This window comes from Marmota monax, unplaced genomic scaffold (assembly GCF_021218885.2).
Source record: "Marmota monax isolate L192 unplaced genomic scaffold, Marmota_monax_Labrador192_F-V1.1 WCK01_AAM20220418_F8-fsc00234, whole genome shotgun sequence".
Taxonomy (NCBI): domain Eukaryota; kingdom Metazoa; phylum Chordata; class Mammalia; order Rodentia; family Sciuridae; genus Marmota; species Marmota monax.
The window spans coordinates 1,755,527-1,770,702 of NW_026692493.1; the positions used below are offsets into that span (position 1 = coordinate 1,755,527).

A 15,176-nucleotide genomic window follows, 5' to 3' on the forward strand; every position below is an offset into this window, starting at 1 on the left:
ACAGTGGGGCTTCCGGCGGGCGGCGCGGCTCGGCGGATGGCCTCGCTCCGGGCTGCCCGTCTAGCCTCGCTCGCAGTCGCCGGTGTCTGGTCGCTGCCTCTGGGCCGCCCGCCGCCCGCGCCCTGCTCGGCCTGGGCCGCCGCCATGGAGCCCGCACCGCGCTGGCTGGCGGGGCTGCGCTTCGACAACCGTGCTCTGCGCCTGCTGCCGGTGGAGACGCCGCCGCCGGGCCCCGAGGGCGCCCCGTCTGCGCCGCGGCTCGTGCCCGGGGCCTGCTTCAGCCGCGCGCGCCCCGCTCCGCTGCAGCAGCCGCGCGTCGTGGCGCTGTCGGGGTCGGCGCTGGCGCTGCTGGGGCTGGAGGCCGCCGGGCGCGAGGCCGAGGCGGAGGCCGAGGCCGCGCTCTTCTTCAGCGGCAACGCGCTGCTGCCCGGCGCCGAGCCGGCCGCGCACTGCTACTGCGGGCACCAGTTCGGGCAGTTCGCGGGGCAGCTGGGCGATGGCGCCGCCATGTACCTGGGCGAGGTGTGCACGGCGGCCGGCGAGCGCTGGGAGCTGCAGCTCAAGGGCGCCGGCCCCACGCCCTTCTCCAGGTGCGCGGGGGCTCGGGGAGGCGGGTGACCCTCGGCCGCGCCCGCGCCCTTCAGTGAGGCGGGTGGGACGTGCTCGTGTCCTCCTGAGTTGGGCCAGCCCTGATCTTGGAAGGATGTCGTGGTGGGTAGCGTGTCCTGGCGAAGGGACCAGGGACAGAGCTGCCCCAGGCTCTGCCTGGGCTCCTGCTGACTGGCGGTGCGGGGCGGTCCCACTGCCCCTTCTGTCGGATGAAGCGTCTTTCCGTTAAGAACACAGTACTGATGGCCATCCACGCTGTCCTCATGACACGCAGAGGACTTTAGAGCCAGTTCCACGAATTACTGTCGTGACGCTCATGTTTACCCGGCTTCCCAGGCCCGTGCTCCTCCCTCCAGTGCCACCTGGGCGGCCTCCCTCCCCGCAGCATCTCAGCTGGTGTTCCTTCAGAGGCCCCTGTGGGCTCACCCTACCCTCTGGGGGACAGAAGCTCTTCAGACCCACCTTCCCTGTGTGCCTTCTCCTGGGCCGGCCCTTTCTGGTCACCCTGTGGAGGCACACAGGTGGTCGGAAGCAGCCTATCCCCATGGCTGGCCTGCCTCCTAGACACCCCAGCACCGGTTCTGCTGTGCTGCTTTTCACTGCAGTTCACGGGCTTTTTTTGTGTGTGAACCAGGGATTGAGCCCAAGGGGCCTTGTTCACTGAGCCACATCCTCAGCCATTTTTTATATTTTGTTTAGAGACCAGATTTCACTGAGTTGACCAGGCTGGTCCTGAACTCTAAATCCTCCTGCCTCAGCCTCCTGAGCCACTGTAACGGGGATTAGAGGTGTGTGCCACTGTGCCAGGCTGCCGTTCACGTATTTGCTCATACTCTGTGCTTGTTCAGTGACTTAAAAACAGACGTAACCTGCATTTTATGTTCAGTGGTCAAACATTCCAGATCTGAGGCTTTCACCCCTTCTCTTTCTAGCCACTGACATGTCCAGCAGCTCAAAGCACCCTCCCTCTTCATCTCCCAGGCCAGTCCTCAGAATGACTGGCTCGTCCTCATCTCCAGGTTGCAGCCTTTTAGCTCTGGCACGTTCACTGAGCTGTGCATGGTCCCCAGCAACCTGCTTACAGGCATCTTGTGGACAGTGTCCAGAGACCTCTTCCTGAGCCTCTTTGAAGTTCATGCTTTCGTCCTGATGATGCTTCGTCTTTATCGGTTATAAAGACCAGCTTGTGAAATAAATCAGGTTCCTGTTGGAGGGTGCTTTTTTTTTCTTTGCTAGTGCTGCCGGTGAGATGTTCTCCCGCCCTGCCTCAGAAAATGCTTTAAAATAGATAGCTGTATCTTTATTTTTTATTTATTTACATGTGGTGCTGAGGATTGAACCCAGTGCCTCACACATGCTAGGCAAGTGCCCACCACTGAGCCCCAGCCCCAGAAAATGCTTTTTATGTTTAGAGACTTGTGGGGGTTTATTCAGTGTTCCAAGACTTGAGGTATGGTACAATACTTTGGCTAAGTTGCCCAGGCTGGCCCCAGATTTGCGGTTGTCCTGCCTTGGCCTCCAAATAACAGGGACCTGGGTGTGTGCTAGCATAGCTTCTAAAACATTTTCCTTTAAGAGGAAGGGGGTCTTTGGACCCTTGCTCAGGCTCGGCCTACCCTTCTGTGGCCTCAGCAGTTCTAGATGAGGCTGAGGCCCATGGTGGTTGTGAGCCTCTAGGTGTGACTTTGAGGGGAAGGTAGGTTGTTCTCACCCCTGCCTACTGTGGCTGTTGGGGTTCCAGGACAGGCCTCTACTGGCCAGCTCAGGAAAGTCAATACCTGGGCTTCGGTCCCAAAGCAAGGCAGTGTGCCTACTTGCCCAGGACAAGGTTCACAAAGCAAAAGCCAGAACCACAGTATGAAAATCCAACACAAGACTCACAGCAGCCCAAGCCACAGGGCTCACAGGACACGTGGCTGGTTTTATCAGATTCCAGGTGAGCTGGACTGTGCTGGCTTCTGGGCAACCTTGAGGCGTCTTGCTGGGCTAAGGAGCAACTCCCGTAGCTAGGAGGGTGGCATGCCCTGGGAGATATAGGCCCTGGCATAGTTCCTCTGAGCCCAGGAGATGGCAGGTAAGGGGCAGATGAGACTGAGGCACCCGAGGTGGGCACCGTCACCCCTCAACCCGGTTCACTGCCTGGCCCCACTAGGTCTCCAGAAGTGTTAGTTGAGCCTGGAGTGAGCCCTCCTCTGCCGCACGAGTCCAGGTCTGCCCAGCACCTTAAGGCCCTTGGCCCCGAGAACCAACCAGTCTAGGGCTGAGCCCAGCATCCAGTCTCATGTCTGTGGACAGCAGTCCACCCTGTGGTACCCTCTCCCCCAGTATCCAGCTGAGGTGGAAGCCACACTCCTCACCTTCGCAGGTGGGCTTGCTCTTTGACATCTGCCTTTGCTGTGTTTCCAACTACCACCACCACAGCCCTTCCCTGGGCATACTGTGGGTTTGTATGGGTTCTGGACAGGGCCCTTGGAGATCAGCATGACCTAGACATGGCCCGTCCAAGTGTTGTGTGTGCTGCTGCCCCTGCTTTCCCTTTTTATGCTCTACTTCTAAAAGAGAAACAGGCTCAGTGCAAGAGTTCAAGCCGTGCAAGGCTGACCAGAGCAGAGTGCAGTTCTGCTGCTGTGGCCTGTTCTCGGGCTGGCTGGCTGATGGGCAGAACCTCCCGGGCCTGTCACCAGGAGCAGATGCAGCCACCGTGTGCCCATGTGCTATTCTGCCCATTGTATGCTTGGAGCCTGGCCTCCCTGCTGGTGGTGCTGGGGGCGGAGCTGTTGGGGTGCCCATCTCTGGCAGCTCACCTCACCCTGATGAGCAGGAGACTCCAAGCTCACCTTCTCATGGGCTGATTCAGTCTTCTCTGTACTGCAAATAGTGCTGGTGTGTATCTGTGCATTGTAATAAGAACATTTCTGTGGATAAATTAATACATTTCTGTGAGTAAAGCCTGCAGGCTTGAGGGTGTGCTTTGGGCTAGTGGGGTCTCCTCTGTCCTCCACTGGGCTGGATTGTGTGGCTCTTATACCTGGGCACACAATGTCTGGAATCGTCTGAGGTGGCCTTTGTTCACAGTGCTGTTGGAGCTGCACAAGAACCATTTGGCTGAGAATGTCGTTTGGGTGTGTCTTTGCTCAAGTGGACACCTGTCTGACAGGCACTGGCCTCTGTGTTTGATTTCAGACAGGCCGATGGCCGCAAAGTCCTGCGGTCGAGCATCCGGGAATTTCTCTGCAGTGAGGCCATGTTCCACCTGGGGGTTCCCACCACACGGGCTGGGGCCTGCGTCACATCTGAGTCCACGGTGGTGCGTGATGTGTTCTATGATGGTAATCCAAAACACGAAAAGTGCACAGTTGTGTTGCGAATGGCTCCCACCTTCATCAGGTAATGCTGGTCCTCTGGGCCTGCCTGCACGCCTGCTTGTAGAGTCCTAGACTGCGCTTGTGCAGCCAGAAGGTCGCGCAGAACAGAGGAGCCAGCAGACTGGTATTCCATGCCCCAGGAGAGACTCAGTGCAGGAGGTTGGTTGTCCCATCCTGGTAGACGGTGGGGCTGGCTGGGCAGAGGGACCCCTACAGGACCGTGCCTGGGAGGAGGGGCTGTCCAAAAGGAGATTGCTAGGAGTGTAAGACAAGGAACTATCTAAAATTGACCAAGGAAATGGGCTCAGTGACATAAGAAAAAGGCTGATAAAAAGCGGGTGTGCTGTAGTCCTTGTGGTCATCCTTACCTGTCCAGATGCAGTCCAGCTGCTCAGTGACCGGAGTCCTTTCTGGTGCTTTCCTACCCCAGGCCCTGGGCCACACAGTCCTCAAGAAGCCACAGCACCAGGTGTGCTCCCTGCTCTCAGGCCCTCTCAGGACAGCTGGGAACAACATGTAAACATCTGTATTTATTGAAAACTATAACGAGTTCACCACAATCTCTCAAGTGCTGTGGAAGGTTGTTTTGCTTGGTACTGAGGATTGATTGAGCCAAAGGCACTCAACCCCTGAGCCACATCCCCAGCCCCTTTTTATATTTTGTTTAGAAACAGGGTCTCACTAAGTTGCTTCGGGCCTTGTTCCTGCCTCAGCCTTGCAAGCCACTGGGATCACAGCCGTGCGCCAGCGCATCTGGCTGGTTTTCCCATATCTGTAAAGCTGTTTCTGACCATGAGAAACCTCAGCATTATCCTCATCTTATCTCTGCCATCACCTCGCTGCCTGACTTCTAGCACCTTCAGAACTGATTCCCTGAACCAAGAGCTGGGCTCACCTTGTGGTTCTCCCATTCTGCCAGGTCCCCAACAGCCACCAGCTGCTCATGCCTGAGATAGACTGGAGGGTCTCTGGCCTTTCTGACCAGCGGGGGAGTAGGAGGAACCAGGGCCCAGGTCTGCCTTGTGGTGGCTCTGATGATGCTTGCTGGAGGCTGTTTTGTCTCTGCCATACCCGCAGCCTCTCGGCCTCAGCCCACTAGTTGCCAGAACAATCCCAGTATGACAACAAACTGCCTGCAGCCTTGGCTGCTGTGGCTTCTGCTGAGAGCCACTGGGACCTGCAGCCTAGAACCCGCCCTGTCCTCCCTGCCGGGATGCTGGAGTGGGGCAGGAGAAGCTGTGGCCATCCCTGGGCCCCAGGCTGCCAGAGTAGGAGCTGTCTGCCTGAAAATGAGCCAGGATCCAGGTGCACCTGGCCTTCAGAGCTGGTGGCCTGCTGCCTGACCAGGGTGCTTTCCTGCAGGGCCTCAGCTGCTTCTTTTTTATTTTTCTTACAAGGTGCTGGGGTCTCTGAATTGCCAAACACCTGGGTCTTCCCTCCAGGTTTGGATCCTTTGAGATTTTTAAGCCTGCTGATGAGCATACGGGGCGTGCAGGTCCCAGTGTGGGACGGAATGACATCAGAGTCCAGATGCTTGACTATGTGATTGGCTCTTTCTACCCTGAAATCCAGGCTGCCCACGCCCACTGCAGCGACCAGGTGCAGAGAAACGTTGCCTTCTTCCGAGAGGTAGGTGGAGGCCAAGCACCACGGGCCCCTATGCCCAGGAACTTGAGGCCTGTTTCAGTCAGTTTTTTTGCTGTTGTGACCAAAAGACCTGATTTTAGAGAAGGAAAAGTTTATTTGGGAGCTCCTGATTTCAGAGGTCTCAGTCAGCTGGCTCCACTCCTCAGGGCCCCAGGTGAGGCAGAACATCATGGCAGAAGGGTGTGACGAGGGAGGAGCTCAGGACATGGCACCAGGAAGCAGAGAGCGAGAGAGCTCTGCTCACCAGGCACAAGATGTACACCCCAAAGGCACACCCCAGTGACCCCCTCCTCCAGCCACACCCTGTGCCTTCCGTTACCACCAGCTAGTTCCCACAGGCCATCAGTGCACTGATTGTGCCAGGGCTCTCCCAGCCCAGTTACTTCACGGTAAGCCTGCCTGCAGTGTCTGCACGTAAACTTTTGGAGGACACTCCCATCTAAACCATAGCAGGGCCCAACCCACTGCTGAACACAGTCATTTCAGCCATGGACAAAGCTTTTACCAGGTGCCATCCTCTCCTGCAGCCTTGTGGCTTGGGCAGCTGGCAGGCACACGAGTCAGGCTTTGAGCACTGCTGGGGCCTGGGGCACTGTGGTACTTGAGCTTCCTTGAGGGGTCTGTGTGCTGGGTATATCTGCAGGAGCCAGCAAGGCCCTGGCCTGGGGAGAGCACTGGAGGGGAGGACTGGCCTGTTGTCATCTGGGGGAGACATGGATTGCCCAAGTTGGGTCTGGGCCCCTGCCCCAGGCAGCACACTCGTCTGCTCAGTCAGGTTATCACCTGGTCTGGCCCACAGCCTGCAGCCTCAGTGGGCAGAGGGAAAGAGGAAGGTCCAGGCCAGGTAAGGTACACAGGGGTCGTCTCCAAGGGCCAGACCACCATGGAGCCACTGCAGCCAGGGCAGGTTCAGGCCCATCTGCCCAGTGGCTTGGGCTGGGGCACCACAGGTCAACAGCAGTGGCACTAAGCAGGTGTCGGTGGGCCCATTACACAACAGGTCCCTCCTCTGGCCAGCTCAGCCACATGGCACAGGTGTAGGTAGGTGGTCTGGTCAGCTTGCTCCATCCCTCTGAGCTTGGTCTGACAGCAAAGCTGAAAGGACAGTGCTGCCCAGTTCTCAGGAGCATCTGTGCTCTGACATGAAACAAGACACATGCAGGACCCTGCTGGGCAAGGGCATGGTGCAGTGAGGGCCCTGGAGGCAGCCCTGCATCCTGAGACTCCTGTTCTCCAGCAGCACTAGTTGGGGGGCACCATGTGGTGGGAGTGCTGGGTGAGCAGCAGGGCTGGTGGGCACACCCCATCTTGTGGCACCCAGTGTGGATAGGCAGCAGCTTGCAGGGCACCTCAGCCTGGACCCAGCACATTGTGCCAGGTGGCATGTTCCTTCCTGGTACCCATGGGGCCTTTATTTATATATTTATTTTTGAGAGAGAGAGAGAGAACTTTTTAATATTTATTTTTCAGTTTTCGGCGGACACAACATCTTTATTTTTTTATTTTTATGTGGTGCTGAGGATCGAACCCAGCGCCCCGCGCATGCCAGGCGAGCGCATTACCGCTTGAGCCACATCCCCAGCCCCCCATGGGGCCTTTATAATGGGCCCAAGTCTGCCCAACCAAATCGGTGCCTGATTTTTCTGGTTTGGTTAAAAACCAAAATGGTGAGCATATGAGGAACGGAAGGTGGTGTAAGTGGCAGCTGAGGCCCCACGTGCCAGCTCACCCAGACACAACTCTGCTGGAACACTGAGCAGGGACTACAGGGGCCCTGGGTAGAGACCCCCAGACGTCGTTGGAGAGCAGGAATCACTCAGAAACACTGCTGGCTTTGCGGGGGTCGGTGGACAGTGAGGGTGGGTGGGGTGGGGCAGGACCAGGGAGGGAGCTGTCAGCACCTGTCCTTCCCCAGGTGATACGACGCACAGCCCGCATGGTGGCCGAGTGGCAGTGTGTAGGCTTCTGCCATGGCGTGCTCAACACTGACAACATGAGCATCGTGGGGCTTACCATTGACTATGGGCCCTTTGGCTTCCTGGACAGGTGAGCCGTCCCTTGGGCTGCAAGTGGTGAGCTATAGGCAGCCTGCTGCCCACCTAGGAACTAACCCCTGAGGTGCAGGCCCCAGCCGCAGTCACAGGGTGAGGGAAGGCAGGGAGCATCTGACCTGGGGCGTGGGGATTGTGTGCACAAGTCTTTTTTCAGTGTTTAATTCTTAACAACGCCTGACTGGCCATTCCTGGAAGCAGGAATCTCCCGGAGGGTTTTGAGCAAAAGCAGTGTGAGCTGTCTGTGGCATTTTAGAAAGGTTCCCTCCCCTGTGGGTTTGGGCACAGGTGGTGGGCAGGAAGTCAGGGCTGTCTGGCCCCTGGCGGGATGAGGAGAGCCCAGCTTCCCTGCACTTGAGGTGTAGGCAGAAGAACCAGGGCCATCCAGAGTCAGGGCAGGACGGGGTGGTGGCCACACAGGGCCCGCCCTCTGGGTGTGTCCTTCACAGCACTGCAGTCTGGCCTGTGTGGCAGGTACGACCCTGACCACGTGTGCAATGCTTCGGACGACGCTGGGCGCTACTCGTACAGCAGGCAGCCCGAGGTGTGCAAGTGGAACCTGCGGAAGCTGGCGGAGGCACTGGAGCCCGAGCTGCCCCGCGAACTAGCTGAAGCCGCCCTGGAGGAGGAGTTTGACTCCGAGTTCCAAAGGCACTACCTGCAGAAGATGCGCAGTAAGCTCGGCCTCGTACGTGTGGCACAGGACGGGGATGGAGCACTGGTGGCCAGGCTCCTGGAGACCATGCACCAGACTGGTGAGTGGGCACACACTGCAGCCAGTTCTGGCATTATTACTGTGGGCAAATTTGCAATTTTCCCTTTTCACCTTTTTTTTTGGGGGGGGGGCAGGTACTGGGGACTGAACCCAGTGGTGCTTTACCACTGAGCTGCACCCCGAGTCCTTTTAGAGACAATGTCTTGTTAAGTCGCTGAGGCCTTGGACTTACGATCCTTCTGCCTCAGCAGCTGGGCCACCAGGCCTGGCCCCTATTGACCATTTTAGAGATACACACTCAGTGTCTTTGAGCACGTCTGAATGCCATGCAGCCACCACCACCATCCTGAACCCAAACTTGGCCTCCTTGAAACTCCAACACTTAGAGCCCTAACAAACAGCCCTGACACCCACCATTCCACTTTCCAAGTGTGACCATGACTGGCTCTTGTAGCATATGTCCAGATCTTCTTCTTCTTCTTCTTCTTATTATTATTATTTGGTACTGGGGATTGAACTTGGGGGCATTCGACCACTGAGCCCCATCCTCAGCCCTATTTTGTGTTTTATTTAGAGACAGGGTCTCACTGAGTTGCTTAGTGCCTTGCTTTTGCTGAGGCTGACTTTGTGATCCTCCCGGGCTGCTGGGATTACAGGTCACCTGGCCAGACCTGTTAAGGCCCAGTAACATCCCGTCCTGGGAGGGATGTTTGGCTACACACAGGATGCTGATGCAGGCGAGGGTTATGTCCACTGTTGGCTTTCGTGTGCACAGTGCTGCTTTGTAAATGAGCATGCAGACACCAGTCTGGTCCCTGCTTCCATTTCTTTTGTAGGTGGTTGGTAGGATTGCCCAACTGTGTTTAATTTACCGCAGCTTCTGGCTCCATGTTGAACAGAAATGGTGACAATGGGCAGCCTCACTTTGTTCCTGGTCTTGGGGAAAACCTGTCCTTGTCCGTCAAGCATGCCATCAGCTGTGGGCTTTTTGCATGTAGCTTTTGTCAATGAGCTTTTCTATTCCTAATTCACTGTTCTCACCAGGAAAGGCTGTTGGAGTTGTCCATCAAGATGATCATGGGGTTGTACTCCTCCAACCATATTTCCTTGCATTTGGGGATGAATCCTGCTTGGTCGTGAAGTGCAGTCCTGTTAAGACTCAGTACAGTTCCTGTATTTGGTGTGCTAATCTCTGGTTGAGGATTTTTGTCCCTGTGTTCCTGAGGGATATTGGCCTGTAGTCTCCTTGTAGTGCCTGGCATGGACATCCAGGCAGAAGCTGGCCTTTGAATTACAGGCTGCTTCCTTTCCCCCCACTTTTTTTTCCCCCAGAGAAGTTTCAGAGGCATTGTTAGTCTTTTGGGTTTGGTTTAGGTTCTGTTGTTGTTTTTGGCACTGAGGGTTGAACACAGTGGTGCAGTACCACTGAGCCCATTCCCGGCGCTTTTCCTCTGTGAGACAAGGCCCCAGCAAGCTGTTCAGATGGCGTCACAGGTGTGGCCCCTGTGCCTGGCAGAACCTCCTGTCTGAAGGGGAGCTCCTCCTCAGCCCCTACAGGCCCCATTCCACACCAGGCACTTCACAAATGAGAGTGGGCAGTGTCCTCCATGAATTCCCCCTTCACTCTCCACCAGTGACACACACTTGCACATTTGATGCATCCCCTCCTCTTGTCTGATTTTTTTTTTTTGGGGGGGGGGGGGGTACTGGGGATTAAACTCAGACACTCGCCCACTGAGCCACATGCCAGCCCTGTTTTGTATTTTATTTAGAGACAGGGTCTCACTGAGTTGCTTAGTGCCTCACCATTGCTGAGCTGCTCGGATTACAAACGTGCACCCAGCCAATTTTGTTGATGTTTTACAGGAACCGACTCCTACTTTCATTGTCTTTTTTACTTTTCCCACTGTTCATTTCCCCTCTGATCCTTATAACTAGATTTCTTTCACTTTTGCTAATTTTGGTCTTATTTTACTCCTTTTTGGTTTTGTTTTGCTTTTATATAGTTGATTTTAGATTGTTTAAAATGTACACATTTACTGTTGTACACATCCCTTGAGCACAGCTCTTGCTGCATGTTGCTCTAAGGACTTTATAATTTTGCTTGTGATCTCTTTTTTAACCTATGGTAGATGAAGAGTATGGTGTCTAAGCTGAATGTGGCAGTGTACATCTGAAATCTCAGTCACTGGGAGGCTGAGGCAGGAGGATGGCAAGTTCCAGGTCAGACTGGGCACCTTAGCAAGACAATCTCAGAATTAAAAATAATCTTAAAAAGGTCTGTGGATGTAGCTTAATGGTAGAGCACCCCTGGGTTCAATCTCTGGTACCACCAAAAACTATAATTCACACTTTTCCTTCCTGTTAATGAAACTAACAGAACACAGAGCACTCAAGTGGTATCTAGCTTCATCCCATTGTGGCCTAGACAGTGCCCGCGGCAGAAGCCCCTGTGCACTTCAGAGCTAGGGTATTCCCTGCTCTTGCCCAGATGGTCTGCGCATTACTGAGAGTGCCATATTCTTAGAAGCCAGCACCTGCTGTGGAGCCGCTGTTTCTCCTCCAGCTTCGTTAACTACGTGCTTGGTCACTTCCACATCTTCCTGATGTGGTGGCTGTGCTGTCTCTGTAATGGTTTGGGCCTGGCCTGTTTTGTCTGACTTCAGAGTGGCCTCAGCCCCTTGGGTCACATTGCTTAGGAGTCTCATCTTATCTCAGGCAAGCCCCTATGGACAGCATGTGGTCACCTGTCTCTGGATCCATGAGTGCAGACATAGCTACCAAGGGAAGCACTTGGGCTGTTCTGCTCTATTTTCTGTATGTCTTGAAACTTTGTCCCTCATTTCTCCATGACTGCTCTTGTTGACGACCTCCCTGCCCACCCCACCCGAGCATGCTGCTTTGGTCCCTTGTTTTCTTTAGTTTCCTTCTTAGGGGATGCCATGGTTCCTGTGCCCAGCCTTGACACACAAGGGTGGCAATGGCTCCCACTGCAGGCAGGGACAGCTGTGTCTGTTGTTATCTGTTTCGGGGACAACCTACAGAGTCACAGGAAACGGTAGCAGATGGGTGGTAGCTGAGGGGTCAGGGCCCAGCACACACTGGAGAGGGGACATGGGTTGGCCTCGAGGGAGTGTGGGGCTGGCGTCTACCAGCCTCCACCTGAGCAGCTTGTGTACAGGTGCTGACTTCACAAACACCTTCTCCTTGCTGAGCTCCTTCCCGCTCGAGCCACAGTCACCTGGCTTGGCTGAATTCCTGACCACCCTGACCTCGCAGTGCGCCTCCCTGGAGGAGCTGAGGCTTGCCTTCCGGCCCCAGATGGATCCCCGGTGGGTACTCAGGTCTTTCTACCATGGGGTTTGCTTTCAGAAGGGGAGGGGCATTCAGAAACAAAGATCTTGGGGATTGCTGGAGACAGCTAGTCCTAGGGGACCCACACAAGCCTCCTCCTGGGAATGGGGGCAGTTAGGTTCCAACTGTGACTTGGGCCTGTTGGTCAGAGGAAAACCCAGGGATACGGATGTGGGTGGGGCACAGGTTGGATGGGGATAGTGGGCATCCAGGACAGCTGTGGTATACCTGGCAAGAGCCTGCGGCACTCAGATCCCAGGCGGACCACACCTCCTGCCATTTCCCAACAGAATGGGCATGCCATGTGCAAAATGCTGCTCAGACTCAGGACGAGACCCCGGCAGTGCTGGTCGTGGCTTCTGAATAAGAACCACAGGCTGGTCACACAGAAAGGAGTTTAGTGGGGAGTGACAGGCATTGTGCTCTGGGGCTGGTGATTATCCAGGAGGACACGCTGTGTTAGCATGTGGGCTGACACCCCAACAGCAGACCTGCAGCTGGTGCCCACCTGGGGCAAAGCATAGCAGCCCTGGCTGCAGGCTCATGCCTCCTCCCCCAGGCAGCTCTCCATGATGCTCATGCTGGCGCAGTCGAACCCACAGCTCTTCGCACTCATTGGCACCCAGGCGAACCTGGCAAGGGAGCTGGACCGCGTGGAGCAGCAGTCACGGCTGCAGCAGCTGAGCCCCGGGGAGCTGCAGAGCAGGAACAGGGGCCGCTGGGCTGACTGGCTGCAGGAATACCGGTGAGCCCCGAACGCAGGGTTGCAGGGTGCCCGCTGCTCTGTGCCGCGGCCACGGCTCAGGTGGTCGCAGATGATCCTGCATGGGCGCCCTGTGGCTGCTCCTGCTGAAAGAGCAGCTGGGCTGTGATTCCAGAGTCCGGCTGGAGAGGGACATGGAGGGTGCCGGCGATGTGGCTGCCTGGCAGGCAGAGCGAGTGCGTGTGATGAAGGCCAACAACCCCAAGTACGTCCTGAGGAACTACATCGCACAGAGCGCCATCGAGGCCGCCGAGAAGGGGGACTTCTCAGAGGCAAGCATGCCCCTGTCCCCACTCTGTCCCTGGGAGGGTGGGCTGGCCAGCATCCCTCACCTGGACTCTCCCTCCAGGTACGGCGGGTGCTGAAGCTGCTGGAAGCGCCTTACCACAGCGATGGGGAAGTGGCTGGAGGCTCTGAGGCTGCGGAGGCAGCCCCTGGGGGACAGTCCTACAGCAGCAAGCCCCCACTCTGGGCAGCAGAGCTGTGTGTGACATGATCCTCGTAGTGCCTCGGCCTCTCCCGAGGCGCTCAGTGTTGCTGAGCTGCCGAGATGTGCCAGGCTGCCCCTGAGCCTCTCTCCATGACGGCAGAGACCTCCAGTCAGACCCTGACCAGTCTCTGTTGGAAGCCAGCTCAGCAGCACTGCCTGAGCCCAGCTCTCCGAGTGTGGGGACAAGGGCTCCACCTCCTTGCAGGTGATGCAGAGGGGGCCAGGCCTTGGGGCAGCAGTGGCAGCCCCCTGTCCACCTCATCCTCAAAGAAGGTCTGGGCCAGGTCCCTTAATAAAAATCAGCTTCCTCAGGCCTGTGGTGGCTCTGCCTCCTTCCCTGCCCAGGAGGGGCTCCTCAGGAGTCCTGGTAGTAGCTGTTGAAGTTGATGCGCAGCAAGAAGTCCTCGAGGTGGGGCTGGTAGCCACGGTTCACCAATTTGGTCACCACTGTGGAGGCAGCGGGCTGCTCAGGCTTCTGCCCTGCCTGTGCCTGGCTGCCCCCACCCTGCCTGGCCAGGGGAAGGCTCACCTTTGAAGAGGAAGTGGGAGTAGTACTTGAAGGTACTGTAGGACTGCTGCATGAGAGCAAAGTTGGGGTGCTCGGCACCCCGGGGGCCACTGGCTGGGCCCCAGGCCTGGGAGATGAGCTGGCTGCGGAACTTCAGCACCAGGCTGAAGATGCTATGGATGATGTTCATGACCGGTGCTGCCTTCTCCGTGAGCAGGCCCCTAGGGAAGGGCAGGGCTTCTGGTAGGCTGCTGGCCTTGCAGTGTCCCTCCCTTGGGTGTCTGGGCCTCACCTGAAGACAGCCTTGTGCAGGTACTCTGCATGGGCGCGCTGGATCTCCTCAAGGTTGCCCACTGTGGCCAGTCGGGCCCTGAACTCACACCAGCTGACGTGCAGGATCTGGTTGGCGATGTAGCCCTGGGTGACCTTCACAAAGTGCTGCATCTCGTGTTTGAACAGCTGCAGCTGGCGGAACTGCACCGAGCCAGCTGCGTGGCTCACCAGGGCTGGCAGAGGACAAAGGGTGAGCACAGCCTGGAGCCCCCACACAGGGCAGGTGGTCCAAAAAGACCTCACCTGTACGCTTGAGGTGGAAGCAGATGTCCTTGAGCGTCCACATCATGAGTTTCAGCTGCAGCAGGAAGGAGAAGATGCCGCTGTACTTGCTCAGGCAGTTCTCGGTGATGACGATGTTGAGGGGCCAGTCGACCTGCTCAGGAAGCCCTGGTCAGTGCTGGCCCCACAGGACAGGCCTCCCTGTGACGCCTGCCCACGATGTGCTGCTGACCTTGTACCTGAGCTCCAGGCAGCTCAGCACATCCGGGGCATTGGGAGCAAACACTTCAGGCAGGTACTTGAGGGCGAAGGAGAGGTTGGTGGCATGTGGGGTGTCCCCATGGAGGCTGTACTGGAGGGCCTTGCTCAGGATGCAGTTGAGGACCAGGGGGTTGAGCAGTTCCCCGGGTGTCTGCCCAGCCCCGAGCTGAGGCAGGAAAGGGACAGAGTCCCCAGGAGGGCCAAGTACAAGCCAGGCCACCTAGGTAGGGCTGGTGCCTGCCTGATCACCAATCCCCAGGCTGTCCCACAGCCAGGCAGCCAAGCTCCAAGCTGCCAGGGGCTGTGGTGTCTGGAGGGCAGCCAGGGTGGGCCCTGGGCCAGCACCAAACTCCCGCTATTGTGGGGCTCCCCTCTGGCACAATTCCCCCCAACTCCACATCCAGGGTCACCTTCTCAAAGAGCAGGTCACTCAGGGACTGGGCAAACTCCCCATCCTCCATCAGCAGGAAGTGCCGCAAAGCCTCAAAGTGCGCCTCCAGGTGCAGCTCCGCAAAGAAGTAGTCCACCGCAGCTTTGTTCACCAGGGAGACGCTGGGGCGGGGCGAGGGGCGGGGTCATGGCGGGGCGAGGGGCGGGGCCGTGGCGGGCGGGTGGAGGAGGGGCGCACACTCACTGGGCAGCCAGCGGGGCAGTAAGGGAGCGCTGCATGAGCACCGGCAGCGTCAGCAGCTCGGTCAGCTGCACCGTGGTCTCGTCCACGGCCGACTGCACCCGGGGGTCCACGGGGAAGGCGAAGGCCAGGGGAAGCACGTGGCGTACCAGGTGGGCAGCGGGGGCCTCTGCTGCAGAGAACAAGGCAGCTGTCATTGCAGCGTGGAGGCACACTGGCCTGGGGCT

The 15,176-nt window shown here is 57.3% G+C and overlaps 2 protein-coding genes across 7 annotated transcripts in view; one reads left to right on the forward strand and one right to left on the reverse strand.

Moving 5' to 3' along the window:
* Positions 1-13,307, forward strand: Selenoo (selenoprotein O). The gene is made up of 9 exons (XM_046443555.2): positions 1-590; positions 3,793-3,996; positions 5,417-5,603; positions 7,537-7,667; positions 8,147-8,427; positions 11,569-11,719; positions 12,301-12,486; positions 12,620-12,776; positions 12,854-13,307. Exons 1-9 carry the CDS (start codon positions 37-39, stop codon positions 13,007-13,009), a joined length of 2,007 nt encoding a protein of 668 aa, XP_046299511.1. The 5' UTR covers positions 1-36; the 3' UTR covers positions 13,010-13,307.
* The window catches only part of Tubgcp6 (tubulin gamma complex component 6), a 21,494-nt gene continuing 18,437 nt past the window's right edge, over positions 12,120-15,176 (reverse strand). For 4 of the 6 annotated variants that reach the window (XM_046443550.2, XM_046443553.2, XM_046443549.2 and 1 more), the window contains 7 exons: positions 14,953-15,121; positions 14,729-14,870; positions 14,290-14,484; positions 14,079-14,211; positions 13,795-14,008; positions 13,524-13,723; positions 12,120-13,441 (listed from right to left, as the gene is read on the reverse strand). In XM_046443550.2, coding sequence (XP_046299506.1) covers positions 13,350-13,441; positions 13,524-13,723; positions 13,795-14,008; positions 14,079-14,211; positions 14,290-14,484; positions 14,729-14,870; positions 14,953-15,121 — 1,145 coding nt within the window. In that variant the 3' untranslated portion in view covers positions 12,120-13,349. Of the gene's footprint in view, positions 13,442-13,523; positions 13,724-13,794; positions 14,009-14,039; positions 14,212-14,289; positions 14,485-14,728; positions 14,871-14,952; positions 15,122-15,176 lie in introns of those variants that run through there. The other 2 variants (XR_006851537.2, XM_058579098.1) reach the window with 2 other exon arrangements.